The sequence below is a fragment of the Synchiropus splendidus genome, chromosome 5 (assembly GCF_027744825.2).
Source record: "Synchiropus splendidus isolate RoL2022-P1 chromosome 5, RoL_Sspl_1.0, whole genome shotgun sequence".
Taxonomy (NCBI): Eukaryota; Metazoa; Chordata; class Actinopteri; order Syngnathiformes; family Callionymidae; genus Synchiropus; species Synchiropus splendidus.
The window spans coordinates 23,970,262-23,996,811 of NC_071338.1; the positions used below are offsets into that span (position 1 = coordinate 23,970,262).

Consider the following 26,550-nt stretch of genomic DNA (forward strand, 5'->3'; position numbering starts at 1 on the left):
TCAGACTTGTGCCCCTCAAGAAGTCGGATAAGCAGAAGACAGCTGGGATTCGACTTCCGAAAGACGACTCAGTGCTGATGAGAACTGGGCGCGGAGCCATTGTTGTCATTTTATCCTCATGGTCTTTGAACTCACAAAATTTTGGAGCATCTTTGGGCACCAATATTTCCCACATATGCAACCGAGTAACTCCACTAATGTGCGGGCCATTACAACCACCAAGAGAGCGTGGTGGCAGCAGATAACGGAGAGAAGAAGCTGGGGAATGAGAGGAGGCATCAGCATGGGCCCCGGGGATAGTGTGCCTCAGATGGGATCCTATCGGAGCCAGCCAGCAGCCCACCTCAGGCCAGAAGAGACCCATCTGCTGCCTCTCCCTCGATGCCATTTCAATTAGCTGAATCAATACGTGGCAGCAATAACTGAAGTCCCCCCAACCCCCCACCCCCCATCCCCACACACACTCTTTCTAACTTCATTTTATTCCACTTCGTGACCTTTTTCAGCTCCTTCAACTTCGTGGGCCAGTTGCAGAGACTGGGTTGAGGAATTTAATGAGGCTGGCACTGAGCAAACATCATCCCGCAGCGTTGTTACTCCAGCTTGCCCACAGCGAAGGCGTCTGGCATTTAGATCACATTCATTTACAGCTTTGTGTATCTGTGTATTCCTGCATTCATTTAATAGCTCATGAAGAATGAATTGTGACTACGGGGCCCGCCAAAGCCTGAGGCTGCCTGTACTCGCTGCACCGTGACTCAAGGCAAGTCTGGCCTGGGCTGTCTATTCCCAGAGGGGAGCTCTTCTTGAGACGATGACACGGGGAGGAGGAGGAGGACCCAGTCTGCTGCTGGCTCCTCTACAACTCATTTATTTTTAACTTTCTTTATCCCCCTTCTACGCCTGTTCCTATCCACTTTGTAATCGTGACTTCCGTTGTCTTACCAAAGACTTTAATTTCAGCTAGACTTTTTAGTCGTGTCAATAGAGACTTTCACGTTTCAATAAACACAACGTAGTGTAGTTTCTCTATCTTCACATGGTCTGGTATCCATATGGCTGCAAGTGTCTCCGAGAGAACATGAACATGAAGACATCATCAGTAATGGAGAAGTGCAAGTACAACTTCTCATCACAAACACATCCACTAAATTTGACTTTTCATAAAAGCTGTTTTTGAGAAACATTATGAGAAAATGTGTCTCTATGAAATTGCGGTTAAAGAATAACATGTTTTTTTTTCCCTGTGCGAACCGGTTTGAGACCCCTAAGCTTGAAGGTTAAGGACTGAGGATTAAGGGAGGAATTGTAATTCACCCTTGATCGACTCCTGTGAATGAACCGACTCAAACTAGATCGAAAGGTGTGAGCCGAAGTCCTGCCCAGTTCCAACTACCTTCAACTTCTACTTTTAAACCTATTGCCTCCCCATTCTGTGCAGTGGCTAAAGTTGAAGCAACTTTTTATCCACGCAGATAAAAATAAAGGTCTGACTCATTTCAGAAAAAGGGCGTATGGATTTTTGAAATCTTTGTTGACACCACTGCAGATACTATTAACATATGAGTCAGTCTGCTGTACCGGAATAGCAATCTTTTATCAACACTGAAGAGGAAACACTCTCTGCATTCTCTTATTTCATGTCTCCAGACTTGGTCCGAGACTTAATCAGAAATATATTCCCCTTCCTGGATCACAGAGTAATACCAGCCCGGGATGTGAAGGTACAGGTGGCAGCTTTGGACAGGAAATGGATGCAAAGCAAAGAAAATCGCAAGCTGACAAACAAACAGAATAATAACCTCCAGCAGCCAGACGTCTCTCCCCAGAGAGAAAATGAATTCGCTGAATTTGATAAGGGCCAACAGGGAGCCTTCACATTTGACAGGTACAACTAAGGAATTTGTCACAGGTTCAAAAACTAATCTAATTTCTTAAAGAACACACTTGACTGGCGAAACTCTCCAATATTGGATTTTGTTTACCTGCACAATATGTGTAGATTGAAAGCAACACAATGGTAATTGAGGGATTAGACCTCAACTACACTAGTGGAATGGATTTGTGCCTTTATCTCGGCATTACCAGAAACACTGGAGTTAAGTCACTGCAACAGGTAAACATCTTTTTTTTCAGCGCAAGAGCTTACAGCTCAGTGTTGAGAAAAACCTCAAATTAACAACCACAAACACGTGTCCATCGCAAGCCTGAAAAGCCAAAGCTTATCTGGACTTACAGCTCATCTGTTGCTGGGTGGGTCGAAGGACTGAACTTCTCTTTTTCACATTTATCCGCTCAAAGAAAAAAACTCTGAAGTAGTCTGGGGCTAGGATGAAGGCAGAACCTGCTGCCTGGTTATGGCTTTGGTCAGTGTTCCCATCCGAATAGAACTAAACGTAGAGAAAACCAACAGAGGACCATGACCAATTGGCAGAAAGGAGCACTACTGACAACTGTCTTTGTTGAAGCAACACTGCTCCACCTAACCCTCACCTTGTCCACCAACCCAATTTCCACAGAGATGCCATACAGATGTCGATGCACCTGGCCCACCATTTTGGGGTTTCCAGAGGGGCACAATTCGCTGAGAGGGACCAGCAAGCCTATTGGTTGATGCCCAGCGAGGAATTGTGGCCAACCATGTCGACCCCTTTATGACTATTGTTATCCAATTTGCTAATGGCTGCTTCCATTGACCCCCATAGAGCTGGAATCTTTCGAGAATTGTACTTGAGAATGACAATGAGGACACTCTCCACGGTCAGCAGATCCTAAACGGATGGTAGACGAGCATCACAATCCATAAAGTGGTCATAACAGATTAAATCTCTTAGGGAAAGAACCCGTTGAACCATTGCCACGAGGTATGTGGATATTCCGAAGCCTTGCATTACATGCATTAGAAATGCTGAAGGTTTGTTTGTACCATGTCCCCAAGGTAACCTATACTCCTACTCCTCCCCAGATTTCTCTGACTTCACTCGACCTGAACTCAACAAGACCAATTAGAGTCATTTCTTCTCTCGGAAGCTGCTTGCTAATCTACCTGTTAATCTCAGACTGCTTCCTGTCCTCACTTGTAAGTCATGCTTTGAACAAAGTTTGGAATATTCTGTCCATGTTGGAGCTAAGTGTTCCACTTTTTAATATCTAGATGGCTGATCTGTGCGACAATCTTCAAGCTTAAATAAATAAATGGTAAACCTCTTCCATGATGTCGGTTAGTCATCGCCTAGTGGTCCATTGGGTAAATACAGGCAGTGTACTGCGGTAGGGGTGAAGAGGATGGTACTCAGCCTTGTGTAGTGATATGTTGATAAGCACTATGAAACAGTGCACTCATTTTCTGAGCTGACTAGATGACACTCTTTGTAGTTATGTCTACCAATAGACGATGCTTCATGAAGCTTCATCAGCACATCATCACTTGGTGTTGTCATCACACAACCCATTATCATTCAAACAGCGCCAAAAATGGCATCAAATAGCTACTAACTGTCATGTCCATGTTTCTCCATGTCTGTATTGTTATCGTTTTTCCATGCTTTTATTCTTGTGATTCCCGTTTGTTCCTCTGTTTCCGTTTCCTGTTCTCTCTCCAGCTTACCGAGCGACGCAGTTGTCGTGCATTTTGTCATCAGACGTTCCACGGATATCAACTCCTTGACGCCAGCTTGTGTCGCCAGATGATTTCTTTGCGTTCCAATGGTAAACTCTCCTCAGACTCTCCTCTCTCACTAAAGCTCCCTCGAATATTCTAAAGTTATTGCGTGCTTCATTTCTTTTCAGCCGCTTCCTTCGTTCTCGTTTTCTCCTGCTTCGTCGCTGCTTTCATTTTCCTTCTCCGGTAAATTTCAGCGTGAGTATTTTGTAAGTCTCAAATTTGTTTTCTCATCGATATAGTTATTTCCTCGAGTGTGTGTGTGTGTTTTCCACCAGTGAGCGCTTTATGTTAATTGGGCCTCGCGAGTATCATCCGAGTGCCTTTGTGTTCTTCCCGTTTTATTAGGCTTGATAATATTTTTTTGTTCCAGGTTTTCCCCCAGCCCTTTCGTGTAGTTCCCAGTCCGTGTTCTGGTTCCGGCGCCATTTGTTCCTCGTACCTGTTCGTCCGTGTAAAACCCTGTCTTTGTCCATTAAATCATTAATTTAATCTCCGTGCCTTCTGTCGTCGTCCATTTGCACCTGGGTCTGACCTCAGACATGACACTAACGTTGCTAGCTTTTTCATGTGATGTTAGTTAGATGTCACCATACTGACTTAAAACACTGTCAGGACGCGTTGTTTGAGGTGCTTTATATACCAAGCAACACACAAAGTAAGTGGCATCCCATAGCTAATGGTAGCACCAACCTCCAACTCTGACTCCGCCTTGCCCACGGTGTCAGGATAAGCCGTGGCGATGTGGCCCGTGTGCTTCAACTGCGAGCTTAATGTGTCAACATGCACTGAGAAATACTGCACCTGAGAAATCCTTCTCTGTGGCACGACTACGTTTTGGACTCGCATTTTGGCAGTCGAGAAAAAGACATAATAGAAATGGTATGTATCTATAACGGTAAACTTTCTTTAATGGGTTTGAAGGGGGCGCTCTCATTACCAGACCAATTTGTTGTGACGCTCATCCAAACCAACCCGCTGCTGCTTCCCAGAATGCTGCCTCGCAACAAGATTCCGAAAACACAAGGCGACACAGACTATCCGAGGATGACATGACAGGACTCCCAGCCGTCTCCGCATTAATTTCATGTCTGATGCCACAATGACATTGCTCTTGCTGGCTTGATCTTATCTCTCATTAATCCAGTGCTATACTTTCACGCACATGCACACTCGTGTCGCTGTCAGCACCCGTGAGATCCACAGGGGATGTCAGCGACACCGTGACACCGTACATGACAAAGTCTGCAATTTGCTGGGTTCTGCCTGTCTGCCTGCTCCTGGATCTGCCATTTGAAGTCGTGCCACCTGTGCCGCCGCCGCGACTCAACGGCTGAACCACTAAAAGCGTCTGCCCTGTTCTCCATCACCTCGAGTTAATTTTGGAAACACCTGCAATCTGTGATGAGCATCAATTAAAACTTTGACCTGGTCTGTTTGGTGGCGCGGCCCTGCCCTCTAGCTTCATTAAGGCCTTTTAATTTGGGCCAGTGTATTTTGGGGTGAATATTATTTATGACAGGTATACGTGTGCCAGGTAGCACAGATGCCTAGAGAACATTAAGAGGGCGAGAGAGAGGCAGACATCTCTTTGTTCAAGGCTCATCCAGAGCTTGCAGCTGGCTCTGCCCGCTCTCCCAATCCTGCCTCCTGTTAGTCGGTTGTCCACGACATGTGGCAGTCATATTATCCAAATTAGCTGAATCCCCCATCGGTATCAAATCCATAGTTGTGTACTAATGGCCACCTTGCCGATTCATATTTTTGGAAGTTGGATTTACAGAGATAAGGGCGGATAACAGGTGCAGGGATGGAGGAGAGTGGAGTTTACTAATGAACTTTTGGATGGCAGATTCTGCCCCGGGTCTGTTTTGGGACTCCATATGTCGCATTGGACAGTTCACCGACAGCAGACCTGCGGTGGCTCAATGGTTGGACTGGCATTGGGAACACGATGACACAGCCCTGACCACAGGAAGTTTTCGTTCCACAGAAGCTGGTGTTGGAAAGTAAAATCATTAAAAGTTTGGGGATTGAATCGGCATCCAGGGCTGTAATCATGAGGAAGTATCATATATCATGGCAATGCAATATCAGGGTTTCCACCATATTAACTAGTGCCGCCACAGCATCGGGAAAATCATCTCCTAAAAAGATGAGCTGTCATGTGATCTAACGTATTGAAACAAAACAAATGGGTAACACATCATGGAGGTGGACATGGACAAGACAGCTTTCACTGTGTTATTTGCAGAAAAATCCTGTAAGAAACATCATGATAACTGAAGTCCGTTGCTTACGGAACTCAAGTCGCGCATTCTGCCTGCGCATATCAAGAGACGGACTGCGTGAGGACGCACTGGATTGGAGGCTGATTTACTTCTCATGTTTAAAAACGAGTGTTTTCACTGTCAACAATTCTGTAACTGACAACACATTCCCCCTCTGTTTCTCAATCACTTTGTTTTATTTCTCTGTTTTTGTTTTTGTTTTGTTTTTTCCACTGGAATTGTTTCAAAATTGGAAACCCTGAATATGTATTTTATTGTCATAGACAACATTGTGAATGTAAACTGTTCCTTGATCATTGACCACCAGTTGATCTACTTTACTGTTTAGCAAGGGCTGTTTCTGTTGAACCAGCAACACTCAACAGAAAATATGTCAGACTGAGTACATTCCTGTAAGACCTTTTGACTTGGTGAGAAGTCCACCTCAAGTGAGACCCAAATGCTAAAAAGCATTTCACCATTTGACCAAGGTCCAGTCGTGGGGACAGCAAGAAAAAGGCCCAGAAATATCCTCCAGCTTTTGTGCAAGAACTCTGAGGTGTTTCTGGGCTTCTACGTTTTTGTCCTTTCAAGTCTTTCCCAGCTGACCGGACACCTCACCCTAGCTCTATGGGACAGTTTTGACGCCTTTTATAGCCCCAATATTTGCTGCCAAAATGGAAATACGAATATAGTTTGAGCAGTAAAATCACGACTACTGCAATAATACTTGAGGCAATCTCTAGCTCGATTCATTCCTCATTCCTGTACACTTGAGGAAGGATACCTCCACCAACCTGGACATGACATTAGGTCTTTTTCTTCAGCTAATTTTAATGTTTGGCTGTGAACCTTCACAGTGAGACCTGAGTTATCAAAGTGAGATACAAATAAATTCAAGCTGAGTTATATCAGGTCAAAATTTCTACTGACCAGGAAAGCAGCAGCGCCCCCTATGGCAAGGTACAGTATCAGCTTTAGTGACTGTGTTTTGACTGCGTCTCACTCTCCGAAATTTTAATATATATTTTTTTAAACATCAATACTTTGGAGCAGCTCTCCTGAATACCCCACAACCTCATACAGACTCCACTGCACAACTCCTTCCTTCACTTAAATGCCAAATGAGGTGGCATAAAAATCGTATAAATTACATCTGGGCTCAGAGATACCATCTCCCTGCCAGGAAGCATCTGTAAATATTTATTGCAGAGCACCACTGAAGTGTGGTGGTATGAATGTCTGCCAAGAGAGTGTGTGTGTGTTCCCCCGTGTGCTTGTGTGTGTCCAGCTCTGCTGCAACTCCAGCTGCCCACAGCTTGGACAAATATGGTTTTTAGTTGGTCTATTCTTTAACTTAAGTGTTTCCGGTGGTTTAACATAAATGAAGGATATACCCGACATTGGGCAAGAGTTTCAGTGGAGTCATTTCAGTTGTGTCTGACCTTAACTTTCTTATATAGCCTCAACAAAAAAAGCCTGCCAAATCCTGGCTATATATATATATATATATATATATATATATATATATATATATATATATATATATATATAAGAACAACGATTGACTTTGTTGATATATATATATATAAGTATATAGATAGATAGATAGATAGATAGATAGATAGATAGATAGAGATATATATACTGTCTTCAGTGTCTTCTTTTTGTTGCACTAAAATAAAAAAAAAATCTAAATCGAAGAGTCTCCTGAGGACACGTTTGTGATGTCACACGTCTCTACAAATGTGTGAATGTAAACGCTGCTGAAAATGTATCACGGATAGTTGTGGAGCTTAATATATATGGAAGTATGCAGCTGTTCGTGGAGATGTGGCGGATGCTGACGGCGACAGTCTTTTGTGTACTTGTGCTAGGACTTGGCAAAAGTCACACAAAGGCACGCTCCTTCTTCCCATATAGAAGTTCAGTCTCATACATTCAAGTAGGTTCCTCATATGGACCAGACACACCAATGATCGTGTGGAAAATCTTTCTGACTCAAATAATCTGAACCCAGAAAACAATCCCCACCATGAAAAGGGAGTCAGACTGGTAATAACTTTCTGAATGAATCTCTGATTTGGATTACTTTTACCTTGGGATGTGGGGTAAAGTAAAAATGACCCGTCCTGTCTTGTCCAAATGCACCACTTCAAATTTAGAGCACAATGTCAGTACAGATTACCAGCAATACCTTTGGTGCAATGGTCCGAGAAAATGACCCCTGGTGATACTGATCCAGTGCCGACAGACAAGCAGCAAATGTGTGTCGATGTAACTTATTTCGAACATTACAAATGTTGTGGTTGGGAGCTCTGTTACCAGTATTTGCCCAAAGCCAAATTTGAGGTTCTATATACCTGGTCCAGTTTCTGCCTTTTCCCTAGCAGTGGCCGTTTCTCATTGACGGCATTCTATTTTGTTTTGTTTTGCAATACAAGAAAGTAGCATAGCGCATAAAGCAACTTCACACAATGGCAGGAGAAGTCATAACCTGTGAGTACAGTAACATTTCCTTTCCTTTGCAAGTACATCTTGCGGTTACGGCGTATTATATTACTGTAGGTGAAAGGAATCCAATCCAAGTCCTGCTTAACAGCACATCCACTTGACCTTGGTGAAAAGACTTTTTCTAACGATTCCTTCCATTTGTGAACTTTTTTATTTCTTCAAATGAAATGATGTTGCATCCAGAAGTTTTGCTTCTATGCATGTATGTGCTTTTGACTCAAGTAGATTTATTTTATCTTCACCTTGAAATGTCATTGGTGAACTGTTTCTCATCATGAGGATCGTGAACAAAGTGTGCATGAACAAAACTTGAAAGGAGAAACACAGAAGTCAGATTAAAAACCTAAAAATACAGCAGTATGACTCTTAGGTGGCGCCGCAGCAACAATGAAGCTTCATGAAACATTATTTCCAGGGCTCAGTAGGTGGTGTTCTTCATTAATAAATAGTGCGAGGTTTCGTTGTTGCTCGCAATATTGTTAGACAGTAGTGTCTAGAGAACTTCAGAGAGATTAGTATTGCAGGGTTGATGAAACAGTGTCCTAACTTAGAGAGGCCACTAGATGGACCTTTTAGAAATGGTTTCAATGAATTAGTTGTTGAAGGCCAAGCCTTCTCAAGCAGACAGCACCATCTGGTGGCCTCTGAAAATCAGGACACTGTTTCCTGAAACCTCAACTACCCATCACTACTTCCCTACAAGCCAAGCTAGGAAGCTAATATCTCATTTTGATACCGTTGCTACCGACTAACAGCAATCCTGGTTCATCGTAACTAAAACATTTCTCAGCAGTGACTGTCAAAGCTGTAACTTACCGGCATCGTCTGTCCACCGTGCAAGCTGTTGATTGCCGCTTGTGCTTCTGCGTGACTTGAGAATTTGACAAATGCACAACCTGGGAACAAAGAAGAAGAGCAAAGAAGGACGTCAGTGTTTATCTTCAGATTAAAAGTAGAAATTCCAGCATTTGTGTGATTATTTTGAGAGCAGCAAATTCTCAGAACATCCCGTCCCTCGCACGCTCTCTAATTCCACCCCTTCCACTTCGGAACGTGACGCCAAGGCTTTTAAAAATCCGGATTGTTTGTGATTAATAATCTGTTTAATATTTACACATGGCGATTTGTGTGCAGCCACTCATAAAAGAGATTATGATGACAAAGGCAACGCATAATCTGCCCATCAAACCGCATCTTTGCTCACATAAAATCTCAGGCTTTGCTCGTAAAGCCGTCCTAAATCTGTTGCGCAGTTAATATTAAAAAGCAAAAATAAAAAAGTCGCCCAGAAGACAACAGGCCGCCGCGTTCCCTCATTTACATTTCAAACGATATTAGCCAGAGATTGGAGAGGATAATACAAAAGATGGGGAGCTCTGAATATTCTGAACACATGATTAAGTTTGTCTGTTCGGACAGGCACTAAACTAATAGAGCCCAAAGAGAAATGCAGTGAACTAAAATACAGTGGAGCTGAAAGACGGTCATTTTCCTGAAGCCATTAAATTAAACAAGAGCTATTTCTCCGCGCTTTATGGTCGGCGTCGACTGCACACGTTATTAGTTATGTCCTATTCTTATTCCTGCCTTCAGGTAGCTCATGTGTTAAGTCAAGAGATACCTAATTAACAAACTCATGAATTAATTCTGCGGCTCTTCTCGCGCCGAGTCGCACCGCTGCTCCGTAACCGGAGCCAGACTTCCTCCGAGATCCCGTCGCACCCGCTCCCTGTTACACTCGTGTTCATATACATTTATTCATTCGCCCCGATGGAGTTGTGGTGATTAATTTAAATTGCAAACCCTGACACCGAGGTGATGTTCTCTCTTTCTGCCGATGACCAGTTCATGTCCACATCTAACAAGTCGCCTCTGTTTCCCAGGGAGAGACGAAAATAAGCTCCGGGCCATTCCCAGACGAGGCGACGGCGAGGTCAGGATTGTATAGTTTCTAAATATAACTGCACTGGGAGAGTCATTTTGATGTCATTGAGCTAAATGTCCACTTTGATTCTTATGGAAAACTATCTTTCTCTGCTCACTGTGAAGACAAGTGACCCCGGAGATGCTGGTTGTGAAGGGCTAGCATCACTAGCAACGCCTAAAGATTATAAAACAATAATAAAATAAAATAAAATAATAGATGAATGATCAAATTTGTTCCAAAGTCACTAATGTCCATGAAAAACTAAGGTTGGAAATTCATATCCTGATATATTCTGGGGATATCTCATTAAAAAAAAATGAAATGTTTGTTTATCTTCATCCAGATATTGCCTCAACGTCATGTCTGTGTCAGCAATGGTATTATATGGCATATTCCCCAGCCCTACTGAAACCATTTTGCCTTAAAAAAAAGCTTTCAAATAAGACCATTCAAGTCAATGGCATTGGTTTTGCCTTCCTGTCCTTCCTTCTGTTCATGCTCTGCATGTTTGCTTACTCATGCCGTGCTATTTACACCCAGCACATTGTGTTGAGAATTTAAGGCTCAACGTTGCCATTTCATTTTCTGACATAGAGAGCTGAGTTGCCTCAAGCTGGATTCAAACCTGCAGTGTCCTGGTCATAAGGCAGTCACACTAACCACTACCCACCACGGCTTATGAGGTTTGAAGTTGTGAGGGATACAATGGCGGACGGCGTGATTCTCTAAAGCCCACTCAAATGACCCAGTCTGCTGGGTCAAACCTCAACCATCAACCCGATCTGCTCAAACTCCACAGTTTCCCAGTGAATGTGTTAAGAAAACAACCCAAGTTTTTAAGCGCTGGGCCGAATGCCCTTTATGAATATTGAACTGCTGTCTCCAACACTCTTGTGACACCTCCCTATTTGCCATGATCAGGTGATAGAATTAGGTCAAGCTCCACGTTAGGAGGAACATTTTCAAAAAAATCACATTGCAAATTCATACTATTTATACTTTAATCGGTGGTAGGAGACGCCATGTTGGGGTTGTATCAATACAGAAGTCGAATCAATAGTCTTGAATAACTTTCTGTCTCCTAATGTGGAGGCGCCACATCCTCCTCCACAATAGCCTGAACCAATTTATTGGTTATCGTTCCTTTCTTCTTTTGCCTGGATCACCAAAAGATAGAAGAAGTGAAAGTGTTGGCAGTGTTTTGTCTTCAGCAAATTCATGGAACAATTATTTCAGACGCATAATGAAGCAAAAGTTTTTGCTTTCCATCTCCAAATAGTGGCGAGCACTGTTGTGCCCTCAGGTAGCATGGTAAAGCTTTAGCAGTCTGATACGAGCATAAGTTATTGATGTTTTAACGCGGCCGATTGATCCACAACTGCGGTGCCATCAACGTAAGCAGCATCTGAAGTGTCGGATCGAGATATTTACATATTTGAAAGGCAGTATACTCTGCTCAGGTGCCGTCTAGAAAATGTTGCTCGATGTCTAAAATGACTGACAGCTATTATGATTATGTTATGTGTTAGTTCCAATTCACCCGTTTAGTTTCTACTTACTCCTGTTAGTGATGTTGGAAGCCAGTGGATAAATCCGAGGGAGAAACATTTATAAATCGTCACAGCTGTTAATAACAGTAGCAAGCTTGTGTTTACTGTGGCATCATTTCGATTTAAAGCTTTTCTTTTAAGCTGCGCTTCTGTCCTGTTTCGTCATAGCATGAACAGCTACCAGACTTTTCCCTCTTGTATCTGAAGCTTCACTTTCCACTCAATAGAATATTGGAGAGTTTTGTGTGGTAATGGGGCAGGTTGTAAAGGCCATGTTTTTTTTTTTTTTTTTTTTTTTTGGCCGGTGAAAGGTCCTCAAAGCAGAGCAGATCTCCAGAGCCAAAGAGAAAAGTCCAAAGAAGCCTTTGATTGTGTCAGAGCACTCCAGTACCCTTCGCTTCACTTGAATACCCCTCAGGGAAAGAGGCAGCAAAGGTCCTCATCTGTCCGACTGAAATGCATCAGTGTGCCACTTGACTGTAACTGTGTCTTTGTGGAGAACAAATGCCTTTAACCTTTGGAGTCGAGATAATACGGGGCGGTTTGTTGTTCCAGAAGCATTTGATCTGGATGGGAACCGCACTGTGGTAGTATTTGAAATTGTGCCAAAACCCACTGACCCGTGTGGCTTTGCCCAGTTGGTGAAATAATTTTGCAGTTAGAGAAACGTGTCAGTGATGCTAACTTGCCCTCCAGCAGTCATTTGGTGAGTCACATTTAACAGGATTAAAGCCATGTGGCAAAACATCATGAGGATAGGTTCGGAGAATCAGATCAGGGGCTGTTTTACCTATTGAAAGTTTAAAAAACAACTATTAATTCTAGTCAGACAATGTCATTCAGCTGTGTTTATACTGTAGCCATAAGCACTGCCACTGCTGGTGATTGTGGTGAATATGGCTCGAGGGCTGTCGTTCATAGATCAGGAAGTTGTTCCCACCAAACTCGCAGCCGGATATTGACCAGCGAAATTAAACCCAGGACAAAATTTCATGTTCTGTGACTCAAAACTAAAAAAAAAAAGCAAATATGTACACAAGATGAAATGACCTTTTTCATTGACCGTGAAATAAAAGGAACACCGGAATCTCAAAATAAATGAAAGCGCCGGCGCCTCATAAATTACAGCGCACGTTCAGGTTTTTGAATTTGATCGCTCAGATTGAGTCGGAGGGGGGAGGAAAAGCGAGATTGTATTGCTTTCAAAGCGAGAGGATCCGCTCTGCCTTTTGAATTCCCTGGGTAATAATATGTACGCGCGATTTCCATCCCGGTGGATGGTTGACATTTATAACGCAACTTAATTATAGACCTAAAAGCCATCTCTCTATTATTCCTGACAATTCGAGGCCCCATTCCACTCTGGCGGCAAGTGTCGCACTTTGAAAGTACTTTGAGGTGCCGCGTCGTAGCAAGATGGATGTTAAACTTCTCGGCCTTTTTATTGGGTGAGGAGGAGGTGCCAAAAAAGCTTCTGAGGAGCATAAATTTACATCAACGGGGGGACCGAGCCTTCATCATGGAACAGATAGCACTGTCAATTTCAAGGTCTGTCTCATTCAAATTAGAGGAACCTCATCCCTAGTGAGGCGGCTGGCAAAATAATTTGCCGTAACATCCTGTAATGATTGCGAGGAACTTTTGGATTTGGAAGTGATACAACCTGACATTGATGCGAGACCTTTGTCGCAAGTTTGAATGGATGGGAAGAGGCCACTTAACTTTACACTCTTAAGCAAGGACTCATAAAGGAATGGACAGGTCGAGACAAAACCTTGATATACACCTCGCAGGCGCAGGAGGGCGGAAGCTAGAATGAGGGAGAAAACTAGTTCTTGTCTGGCACAGCAGCGCCGGCCTGATTTCATTTTATGTGCTGTCAATCAGGCCCAAGTATCTGAGCAGACAGGAAGAGTGAAAGAGACAGAGAGGCAGGGGGGTGGGAGGGTCGGCAACCCGGGAACAAAGGAACACAAAGACCTATTGGGCCAAATAAAGCCGCGGACTCTGGATTAACAGCGAGAGACACAAATATAGACTTCTGATAGCAAAGGCTTCTCTGCTGTGTACCAGAATAAATCAGCACCAGAGACAGCAACAACCCCGGCGGTTCTGGAGTGACATTATTGCTTGAAATATGGCAGCGAAACGGAGAGCCATCAAACGATGTCGGGAGCCTCTCGGACTGACACTGTCACACGTTTGGCACTTGACGGTGCAACTTAATAGCACATTAGCAACTCTTAAATGTGGGCCAGTCATATCCAGGCAACCTCTTTACATTATGTTGCCATGACTCTCTCGGTGGACTGAAGGCAGGAAACACAAATTCTCACCATGGCATGTGATGTTGTGGTTTTTCTTGGGGGAAATGATACAATCAATCTCATCTATGTCCTGGATACCATAAAACTGAGTAATACTGTCGCTTAACGTGTTCCGCTCTGCTCCAGCACTGTACGACTCACGATAAACAGCATTCAAAGTGTCTGGTTTGTTTCTTCCAAAGTTGTGATCATGTGACCTAAAATTTGTCCACATGGAAAAAGCACCAAACATTAATTAAAAATTCAAAAAAAATCATCGCAATTTTTTTTATTATTTAAATGATTTTGATACTTTATTGTATGAAAAAATAAAATAATAAATACTGATTTATATCTGTTCCACTGTTTTTACTTGCCACCCTGTGACGCGTAGATGTTTTGGCTATTGTCATAATGTCACAGACAGCTGATGACATCACTGAAACCCGTCCAGGAGCCGAGGTCTCATGCAGTTCCTGCACTTTTTGATGTATTTCCTCTTTTCAGTAGTTGGTAAGGTCGGTTAAGATAAAGATTTTCAAGTTATTGTACAATTACGGGGACGAGCGAAGTTAACCTCTACCCAAAGTAGAATCCAAATCTCTAATCTCAAGTTACAGCTAACATAGATTTTCTAATATCAAAATTAGGACTATTATTATTATTATTAATATAATTATTATTGTTCATTTTTTGTAGTTTTGTGTCTCAAATGGAGTGTATCTTGTTCGTTATGGGGTGGTAAAACTTGTTTGCAGGGCCATACATAGTGTGTACGTCTCTAAAAACGTTTTTAAACGCAAAGAAGAAATGGTGCTGGTTTAACAGACTGACTCCACTCATGACGCGATTTCACATTCATAGTTTATGTGACATTTGAATGAAAAGATCAGTCTCATTTTACTGTTATTTAAAACTGCTGCTTCAAAATCTCACGAGTATTTAGAGTAACTTGTTTTCCTGCTTTAAAGGAAAGCTCTTTTCTTGCTAACTCTTTCAACAGGACGTCAAACAAGTCTGCGCTCCAAGAGATTTCCAACCAAGTACTGGTATCTGAGAAGAGAAGGAAGAAACCATCTTGTTTTTAACTGCCTCACATGTCCGCAGTGACAGTGGAGAGAAATCTCTTTCTGCCTCCCTCTGATGAGTCTGGAGTTGTTCCCAAGCAAGACTTTAATTCAAAGAAGTCTGTTGCAGTCAGATGTAGAAGCAGTTCCATGTGGCGTGCAGAATGAGACGTACCTAAGTGCCAACTATATTTGCAGGTTGGGACACGTCGTCCGCAGATGTGAAGAGTACACAAATGCGTGAAGTAAAATGCATTAGTTAGTGATCTTTTGGAAACAATTCCTGAGTAGGGTGAACAACTATGCTCAAATTCAGAACCAAACTGCGATGCTTATTTATTTAGTCTGATTTTGTTTTGAAATAGAAGCATGGAATATTAAAAACATCATGTTTATCTATTTAGAATCGGTCGCTCAGGGAGCAACATTGAGCCGCTAAACACAAACAGTGTGGGAGAGGGAGAAGGAGGTGAGTGGCCTCTGACCCTTACTGGCCCCATCAGGCCCTCGCAGGACGGTGCACTCCTCGATCTGGCCGAAGGTCTCGAACAGCCGCCGGACGTCGTCCTCGCTCTGCTGCTTCCCCAGCATCCCCACAAACAGCTTCCTGTCTTCTGGAATGGGGGGAGGGGAGGGAAGAGAAAAGAGACAAATGCTACAACCGATGGTTCTGCAGGGCTGAAAGGAACGTGTGCGAGTCAAACCCTCCTTTTATCAGGCTTCTTCAGCTCATACCGCTGCTGCTGCTGCTGTTGTGTTTGTGCCACATTCCAATTCTCCTATGATGGAGATATATATTCCTGCAGCAAGTAAGCTATTTAAGTCTGCTCTTTGATACGGATGATGTTCACCCTGTTATGGAATCCTGGTTAAAGAAATATATTCACTATTATGTTTCTGTCGCAGTCGAAAGAGAACATGGAGCCAGAACACAGTCGCACATTGTACTATCAGCTCAAGACATTTATATGTGTGCGTAAACATGTGTCTGCAATCCTGTTTATTAGAGTTTAGTGTTTGAGGTTGCTTTCTCTCCACATAACAACGGTTTCATTGTGTTTCTTTCTGTTGTCTAAGCCTGGATTGTTTACCTGAGCACGTTCAAAAGATATTTAAAGAAATACAACAATAAAATAACTGACCTTATTTGGTAAAGTCAGTTATGATAAACCTTTCCACCCCATAATAACTAAAGATTTTTTTTCCCCTCAACTGGAATGTAAAGTGAAGGGGATTTAGAAAGATGAATTATATTATTTGGTCTGTCTAAAGGTGATTGCAAGTTTTTCTCATTTTACATAACTGACTTAAACAGGTCAAGGTTATATTTCTTAGATGACTGACTGGTGATGGGAATTAAACAATACTTATTTATTTGATATATTTTTTTTATGTTTGCATGAATCCTAGGTCACAGTGGTTTGGTGAACTGAACTGTCAACATTTTTTTTTGTTTCGTTCCATTTTACTTCACAATAAAAACCTCCCAATGTTTGGAATGATTTTACATTTTTGTTCTCCAAAGTTGGGGTCAAATTCATATTAAAAACCATATGTTATTAAAAAAAATGCATTGAAAAATATATAACCGCTTTGTTCATGATGGAGTGTCTTCAGAATCAGCAAACTTAGACTGGACACCTGCGAGTAAGTTAAGGCACTCTAGTAAAGCCTTTACTATTTAAGGTGCGTTTGTTGAGTAAAAAGTAGATGCCGTGCCCAAAAGCATTCCAAATGAAGTCCAGGCACTGCAGTTAACATGTCTCATTGTCTAGGACTGAAAGGTTTCGTCATGTATTCACAAAATAATGTATGTCCCTCTGTCCACAAGCCACACACACACACACAGCACTGCAGGTTCTGAAAAGGAAACGTCTCGTATTCTGTGAGCACTGACGCATGGCTTGAACACACTCTTCAATATCCTTAGTATAAGAGCACAAGAAACACTTGCATTTCATCCAGGTTGTCATGGGTGATTACAGTTGCAACCGTCTTTGACTCACAATTTACTTGCTCACGCCCTTAGTGGTTAGTCATAGGAAGCAGTGCCCTTTCCTGGCTCCGGAACAAGGCATGCCAGTGTCTGGTCAATGTCTGGGTTGGTTATTCCATCGCCTTCTGGTGTTAGAAAGTTTTACGGCCTTAGGGTACAGACCCTTATGGTTTGCACATTTCCTGTCAGCCTCCTCCTCCAAGACCTATTTTCACCAACCACCCAACACTACCATCGCCATCGTTCTTGGTCCAACTCTCTCTCCACATGTCTAAACCATTCAAGGCTCCATAGTTTGTATCCAACCTTCTCCATATGAGTTGCTCATGAAAATATTATAAAGGAAGATGATGCCAGGATATGATGCAACCAGAGTTAATGAACTATTTAACAAATTTAACCTGTGTGTTAAGGAGATGGAGAAGGGGTTAAAAAAATCATGCATCAACTTTTAGTCTAATTTTGATAACAACTATGAAATAACTGAAATGTGCTCATCGTGAAGCAAGTTGAACAGCTGAACTTTTAAAATTAATCTTCTCAGAGCTTCAGCCCGACAGAGCATTCGTCTTCTTTCCATATTTCACATTATGCATTCCTTTAGTCAGCTGTGTTGTGGAATGAAATGGCTTTGAGCAAGAGCCCAGCGCCAGGGCTGATGGAAAGTGGCAGGAAGAGGAAGACGATTGTATTGGAAATGACACTGTTGATCTTCTTGTGAGTCGTTTGACTGGCTGGGAGCAGGTGAGGAGTGGGGAGGAGCGCAGGGTGAGAGCGTCACCTGGCCCTGCGCAGATGTGACGCCTCCTGTGCCTGCCAGGCCCCATTAGATGCAGCTGTTCCAAAAATAAAGCAGCGGAGCATCTTTTTATGCAGCGGGGAGAGCTGAGTGAAGTTCAGCAAAGACACTTTTGAACACGCACAGGAGCATCTCTGGTGGTCGGAATTTGGACTTTGCCCTTCGAGAGAACACCCAATGCTGCACACCAAAAGTTAGATCTGTGGTCCGGTTACTGGCCTGGCTTAGTTCACTCAGAACCTTCCAATAAGAGGCTTCTCTTCTGCGGTTTAGTAGCATGGTTGAACATTGTTTTATGAGGAATATTGGGGGAGATGATGTAAAACAACACTGATGACAAACAAATCTGTAGAATGGATGCTTTCTCGGAGTAGACAAGAGGTTATTCTATTGCTATTGACGATCAATGCAGCTCCCTGAGATCCATACTGTACCAATGCTACCACCAGCGCTCATCTTTTCTTCAGATCCTACCGTTTCCATTTTACCACCACTTCCTTAAGCCTATAGTCAGAAGAAGTCTCAGAGCAACGATCCACACTTTCGACCCATTGATGGACATTATCGTCTGATATGGTCTGTCCGTTCTGGTTCTCAAACCGGTGCCGCTCTCTCTTTGTTTTCTATCGAGCCTGCACACGTTCGTACTGGTATCAGCAGAACTAAAGTGGTAGGGGGCTAAAAGTGTCACTCGAACGGAAGTAAACAACTCACCGGCAAAATGTCAAGTCGATCTATTAGTTCTCATCTAATAATCGAGCATGTGATGTCTAACATGAAGAGGAGTCATAGGAGACGATTCCATTGGACAGATCTTGCACGTGTAAAGGCGATATATTTTGCAGACGTCACTGTATTCACATTGATCTAACTGTCTCACAATTTAGTATAGTTTTCAGTACTTCCTCGGCATATAGCTCATTTTATAAACAAAGAATACGACGCCACCACAGCTGATGTCAGGGTTCGCGAGCACATCGCAGCGTTTGTTGGGTCCAGCCATGAACCAAACCAGTTCTTTTCTCTCCAGTTCAAAATTGCGTTTGGGAACCAGAACCAGCACTGAGCCGTGCCGGTGTGAAACAACTCACTCGCTCATGGATCCTATCATTAAAGGTGTTCAAGTGGACACAGAAGCAGAAAAGGGCGATCACAGCCAGGAGACCATGTTGTAGCCAGAAGTCGGGTCAAGCCACCGTGAAGTACAAATAGGTGTGGAGGTCAATTATATGCTCAAATTGAAGGCACATCCAGATGGAAAAACGGAATCTTTTTCTCTTTGACTTGTGGACGTCCTGGAGATCAAATACAAGAATAAAAGCGAGCAATAAAAACCTTCTTAACCCTGCAAAGACAAGGATTGAGTTGATCAATGGGTGATTCAGTGATTCTTAAACCAATAAAGTCAGTGGCCAGGTGTCTTGAGTTGCTCCTGTCTGGTCGTGTTCCTGTTGTTGTGTCTCACGCAGCAGGATTTTCCAGAGCCTCCAGCTGAGACTGATGCAACTGCTCGTTACTGTCTCTCTCTCTTGGAGCTTCAGGACAGGATGCGAGACCCCCGAGGAGATCGACGGAGATAAGCCCTTAGTGCAGACTGACAGGTGGACAGACATCCAGCTAATGCTGGGCGTCAGTGGGGGAGCCACATTAAGTCAGGGCTGAGCAGGTGTTTGCAGAAAAATGACGCTGACCCCCGCTTGTTACGACAAAGGTGAAATCCGAAGGAAAAGCCATCAAGAGCACTTTGACTCAACTGTCCTGCTATCTTTTACGACGTCGCCGAGGTGTCTTTGTTAAATGGGAAGAGTGTGGTTTTACAGGCCTCCCGCAGTGTGTTAATGTTTCGGGACAAAAGTCTCATCTCGGTCCTGGCCTGAAGAGATCTAATGGCGGCTTTACAAGGCTAATTAACAAGCCATGAGCGAGGTAATGAACTTTCCAAATGTGCTGGCAAACGCAAAAATAAATTACACCCTAGTGAAGGCATTAAAGGAAGTGTGAGTGTACTTCAGCGTCTTCCTTTGGGAGAGCCACAGCGAGAAAATGAATTTGGAGCCGCTATCTTTTCATTGCCCGACCTGCGACGGTCTCAGTTGGCCCACTTCGTGCCCTGGCCGGAGTATGGATCGCTATTAATTTGTCCACTTTGCACCTGTCTCCAAAGCAGCTCCTATTGGATTTGGCGAGTCCCTTCCCATCTCCAATGACCACTTGTAAGCTTAAATTGGCGTTTTATGAATATGAATGCCTATCTAGTAGCACTCTCCCACCGCTGGAGGAGATGACTCCACGACTCTAAAGAGTAATCCATTAAAAATAAAGAGGCAGGAAAAGAGAGGAATCGCAAGTTCAGTGATACATTTGCATTTAGAGGGGTGAGGACCTTCCTATGGATGTAAAAGAATGATAAAATTCACTGAGCTCCCAGTTTGACCTTTAAGTACTCTTTGTTGGAGAGGATCCGATTGTATCCCTCAGTAGAGCGGTGAAGAACATTTGAGCTCGGCGACACTTTGCTTCTCTGAATGAGTGGAACTTTTTAAACCCACCCTCTACACTGAAGTGGCCCGGGAACTTCAACTCAGCCATGACAAGAATATTCCAGCGGAAACTCTTCATGGATATCTGATTAAGATATTTTCTGTGAGCACAAAAGAAAGAGGCGAATGTATCTCATAATTTAAAGACATACTGGCTTCCTTGAACTTCTTTGTTCACTATCTCAGTGTCCGTCCTTCACGCACGTCCAAATAGTTTGGCATCCTTTGTCTCCAAACTTCTGCACATGAACTGTCACTCTGATATACTTGTTTCTGATCATGGCCGTCCAGTCACTCCATCTCTTCCTCATGTGTAGGTCTCACTAATGCTCTACAGAGCTTCTGTTTCTCTCTAGCTGCTACCCCCTGACACAGAGCAACTCCCACCCTGGCTACACTCTCCTCTTCGCCTCCCGTGAACTCAGTCCATCACTCAGAACACCTGATGCAGATGTTATCAAGACCCATTCAAATAGGCCCCTGCAGCCGGCTATGATCACCTCATATGGTGGTTTAGTCCACTCCCACTGTACATTTACGGTATGTCATCGCATGCTGTTATCATGCGAGAGTGAGAAATGTGGGAACAGCCATTTAACTGAATCATAGCATCCAGCGTAATGACCTGAACTAACCCTGTTGACAGATGCCTGTCGTCAAAAACATGAGCTAACAAGTCCGATTCAAGGTCACATTGCACCCTTAAGGATTTGCCCCAAGTCCAGTATGATCAAGTCACGTATGAGTGGGACTTGCTGCAGGACGCGATTCAATGAGTCTGACCTACTTCCTGTCCAGTTTAGTCATTGCAACGGTAGCCGTGGAGTCTTCAGAGGTCTGTTTCTAAATCGGTCACTGGACCTGGAACCATGCATATGATATCTTCTGTTGAAGAGAATGTGAAGCAGATTGGAGATCAATATCTCCACACACTCGCACCAAATTTCATGCCTACTAGTGAAAGAAATCTGCCTTTTCATGTCCTAACTGAAGTTGACATATATATACGAGTGCAAGATCAAAAGAGTTATCAAAACACCACTGATGTCTGACAATGGCTTGTCTCAAGAAGCCGGTTTCATTTCAGCCCGCCAGTATATTAAAAATTAATGGATTTTGCACAGACCTCATATGGTTCCCTGATTGGCATGTCTCTCGCTGGAATAAAGTGCTACTTGAGTCGGAGTCGGCGGAAGACGCATATAGATTGCGCCTTTCTCTTCCTTCTTTCATCTCACAATTGTTTCTCAGCTTTATTGTCATCCTTCAAAGATGCTCTTTCTGCGGGCAACAAATCATTTTCTGTGAAGTGTACTTTCTAAAGTTTGCACTTTTGTTTTGCCAATAATGAGAATATTCTCTTTAAAGAATGGCGGCCTTGCTCCTGAGTTGTGGTAAATATGTTTTTTCAAACGTGATTCTATCACTTAGAGCCTGCTGGCAACAGTCAGTGAAGCTTCCTTGTAGTAAGTGCTCCGAAAGCACGGACAGCTGCATCCAACGATAAAAGATGCCTGCTAGGCCGCTGGGTGCATTTCACTTGCAGAGTAATGTTCCAGGCAGCACAACAGAGAAGTTCTGCTTCTTATGGACTCATTAGAAAAGCCGGATTCTGGTGTGCCGCTAGCTGCGAGGCCCACCGACAGACACTCTCTCACTCGTGGGCGTTAGGCACAGCTTTTTAATATGGAGTTGGGGTTTCTTTCTCATCATCAACTTTGTGTCCCAATCGACAAAAAAGGACTCGTTTTGGAATCAAAGGGAAGGCAGTTTGCTTTCATGGCAGCCTTTTAAAATATTAAGCTTTTGGAATGGAGCAAACACCAGGCAAACTTTTTTAAAGGGAAACACTCACCAAAGTATAACAGTTACGTGCTTGAGTTGAAACATAGTGTGAGATGACGGCCCTCTCCAGACATGAGGACGTGAATCTGTTTGGGTCTGTGTTAGGCTTAAGTCTGTGTTATCAGCTTCTGACACAGCGGTCACTGCTGCAGAAAAAGAGTGAGTCCCAAAAACAGCAACAATATTTAAAAAACAAAGTTCAGTCACAAACGGAATCCCATACACCAACGTGAGTCACCTTGCAAATCTAAATGATAAGCTCGGTAGAAAACTACAATATACGGTAGTATGTTTTTACACCACTTAATGTAGTCTTCATGAAGAGTAAAAACGGTTGTTTGATGTATTCACCTTCGTCTCTCTCAAACAGACAGCGTCACCGGGTCACAGGAGCAGATCATGCAGCGTTCAGGGTCAGAAAGTAGCACAAATCTCTTATTCATATAGACACACACATTTATTTTTTCCTGCAAAAGAAATGGTAGTCGTTTTTTTTCTAAATAAATCCAGAAATGAAATGTTATTGGAACAAGTGATTTGTTCTGTATTCAGTTTGGTCTCGGTCTCGGACTTGGTCTTGGACTCGCCCCCCTCACTGGTCTTGCTCTCTGGATTCTCTGGTCTCAACACAGTCTTGATGACAACACTATGTAAAGCCCACAACCGATTGCTTGATGCTTTGTATTTAGAGCTTGAGCCTCTCAAAAGAAGGTTGCAGTTTCAATACCTACACTCAGCCTCAAAATTATTCAAACCCCATGGAAAAAAAAGATTCTATTTTAGATCCTTCATATACAAAAGCTATCATACTGGTAACAGATTGCTACATTTCATGAATGTTTGAACGGGTTTACTTGCTTGGTGCAAGAATGCTACTGCCACCTGCAGAGCTCCTGAGTTTGAGTGTGAATAAATCACTTAAAAGGGTAGCTAATATTATAGATAAAATGAATGTGACAGCCCAGCATATGGGTTTAACACTGGGTTTACACTTGAAAAGCTTTTACTCTTGAATTTGACTGTGGCTTCACGGAGAGAACAGCACCTTAAGTTTACATTAAATCTCTTTAAATGTAGCATGACAGATTGTTAACTGGAAGTAGCAGCTCGCAAATAGCAAATGCTGCAGAGAGCGACACATTAAATGAGACTCATGGCGTCTTCTTCATGGGGTGATTGTGCTTCAATGACAGGATTGCTTTGAGGTTCTGTGGAAGAATGCTTTACTGTAAATGTCAAAGAGATTTGAAGGTACTTCTAGCTCCACAGTGAGGCCAGTCACAGAGGAGTGAATATACAATCCTGAAACTTATTAAACACCTCATCAATTATTATGAAAAAGTACATCAAACGTTCACAACTTTTTCATTCTTTTCCAGTGCTCAAATATTTTCCGAATGTTTGACAAAGTGTCACGACTCATCAACTCACACCAGCAAATCCTGACTCCGGTCAAATATTCTTTGGGCCCCTTCGTAGCTGGAACCTTACACCACTGTGTTTCTTCTGGTGCTGACATTTCAGTTCTGTTATGTTCCAAAGCGTCACCACTTGTCTGGTCAGCTCAATTCCCAACCATGAATTGGGGTCACCACCTTTCATCACTAGAGAGCTGCAGATGCCTCCCACCACGGCACTTTGAGCGCACTCTACGAGTCAAGAAACTAGGGGAGACTCTATCTCAACAAGTTGGGTTTCGTAGATACTTAATACTTGTAACAGAATTAATACAAAACTAGATACTTTTCAATCTCATGACTTACAACTCATGAGCCAACTGATCTGGTATGTTTACAGGATTAAACAGAATGCAGTTTATGCCGGCAATTGTTGGCATAAACTGACCCCGAAGCCATTTTTTTCATGCAGTGTCATGGCCTCCCACCACTAAACTAGTGATTTAAAACAGTCTCAAAAACAGATGCTGAAGGAGTGTGGTTTAAAGAAAAATGGCGTCTCTGTCAACAGAGAAATACATGTAACATTTTGATGTCAAACAGACACACAATGGTAAATTCAGCCACCTAAAAAAAGCAAAAATGTCCCCAGATCTTTCGTTTCGTTGTTCTTCTTTTGTTTTTTCCCGCACCAATAGACGCTAGCAGCGCTTTATCAGAGTGTCAAACATGTTTAAAAAAAAAGGTTGGAGTAGGAATCTGCTCTTGGGGTCAGTGCATCTCAAGTTCGAGTACAATTTGAACTAACCTGGTTTATGTACGACCTTGTGTGCCATCGAAGGGCCCAAGTTTTCAGCACTGTGAGTCAAGCTTGTGGTGAAATAAGATGCTATGTATAGCAAATAAGATACATAACCATTCAATTTCCAAGTCTAGAAATCCAGCTGGTTGGGAAACATTTAAATTCAGACACCTAATGCGTCAACATACAACACAGACGGCTGGCGTCTGCATCAACATGATGCAAAAGCCCACTTGACAACTGCCAATAGGTGGCGCCTTAGGAGTGAGAATGTATTTGTAATCACCAATTGGTAATACTCATCAACTGAAATTGGATTTTGAATTTTTTTAAGCTTCCTATGTCTTACAAATTGAGAGCAGTTGTGAGATTAGACTGAGTATACATCACAGCAGTTTGACGATACAACTATACTGAAAACTACTAGGATACATGACATAAATTGCTATTTGAAATCAGTGACTGTCCAGTGGCTCGACCCTGAAAGTCACAAAAACTCCTCCAGCTTGTCTCTTTGTGTCGCCACTCGATTCTTAGCAAAACATGAGCCATTTTGGGGTCTTTTGCTGATATTACCGACCAAAGTACGATCATAACCGCCAGCACAGTGGGACCCATCCCTCATTTGCATGTAAAGTGAATCCTTCCTCTCTGTGGACTGGCCCTGCGTCCAGAAAGTCACTCTCAAGTGTCCCATGAGACTCGACCCGCCAGCAGCTATCGCTTTTACCCACTGGGTTTGGACATGACAGCGCAGCAACAACATCGTCAAGGTCCTGTCAATCTCTGGCCCGGGTTCTGAAGAGCAGCAGGTTAGCAAGGACAAACACCCCCCCCCATCGCCGATAAAGTGTCCCTTCGAGCTGGACAGACAACAGCAAGGGTGAGTTCTAGGAACCAGATTGGGGAAACTTCTGGCTCAATATAGCGTAATAATGATGAGGCTGTCCACAGTTTGAGTGACACTTGGCTGAAAAGAAGATCGAAGTTTTGCGGCAGTCGAGGACACCTTATCGGAGTTAATAAAAGGAGAAGGTGTTGCTGGCTGACCCATCATCTCTTTTCTCATCTCCACTCTTACAGCACTGAGTGACTAGGTAGAGTGGGACCTGGCGCCAAGATTGTGTTTAGATAATGGCCGTCCACAATCAGAGATAATCTGGGCCCATCTTTTCTTCACAGACACTGAGGCAGACAAGGTCAGCGGGAAAAGATTCCTGTTGAGGCGAGGAGGCGATAGGGACGGGGCGGCTCTGAGATGATTTACTGCTGAGATTCACTCAGCTGCCTCCATCACCCTCCGTTAACTTTCCCGTCCTGTTGTCTCTTCTCTTTCTCGCTCTTCTGTCGCTCACATTTCTTCATGGGTCTTTGCCTGAATTCCCATTGCACTGAAGTTCTAGTCAGATAAAGGGAGTTGAAAGAAGAAAGAAAAACTTTGCGACATCCTTCTTTTCAGCCAGTTTTGTTCGACACTTCATCTGACTCCAGTAGGTGGCAGTAATTTATCGACAAGTGAAGTGAAATGTCCAGAAACGCATGGCAGTCAAGTAAAAGTTGCACTATTGTCTTTTGTTCCCCACTTTTTGTAGCCAGAAAAGATGATTTTATTGCTCACAAAAGCCTGAAGAAAAACTTGTTGATCGACTGAGAGACGCCATATTCCAAATATTTATTTTGCTTTTAATAGACTTGTACAGTATGTATGCCTTTCCAATGGGCTACGTTGACCAACCATGGATTTTAGACCCGCCCCAAAAACATTGGCCTTCCATTTTAACACCACTAGAGAGAAGGCTTGAAGTCAAGTATTTATAACCAAAACAGATCAAATAAAAGCAAGGTAAAAGTCAACCGTTGTCGTATAATATACATA

The 26,550-nt window shown here is 43.1% G+C and overlaps 1 protein-coding gene across 6 annotated transcripts in view; it reads right to left on the reverse strand.

Moving 5' to 3' along the window:
• Positions 1 to 26,550, reverse strand: part of celf6 (CUGBP Elav-like family member 6) — a 201,042-nt gene that overhangs the window by 44,684 nt on the left and 129,808 nt on the right. For all 6 annotated transcript variants that reach the window (XR_008414601.1, XM_053866723.1, XM_053866722.1 and 3 more), the window contains exons 4-5: positions 15,781 to 15,909; positions 9,262 to 9,341 (exon numbers count right to left, since the gene is read on the reverse strand). Coding sequence is in view for 5 of the 6 variants with exons in the window: in XM_053866723.1 (XP_053722698.1) it covers positions 9,262 to 9,341; positions 15,781 to 15,909 (209 nt within the window). In the remaining variant the exon portion in view is untranslated. The remainder of the gene's footprint in view (positions 1 to 9,261; positions 9,342 to 15,780; positions 15,910 to 26,550) is intronic.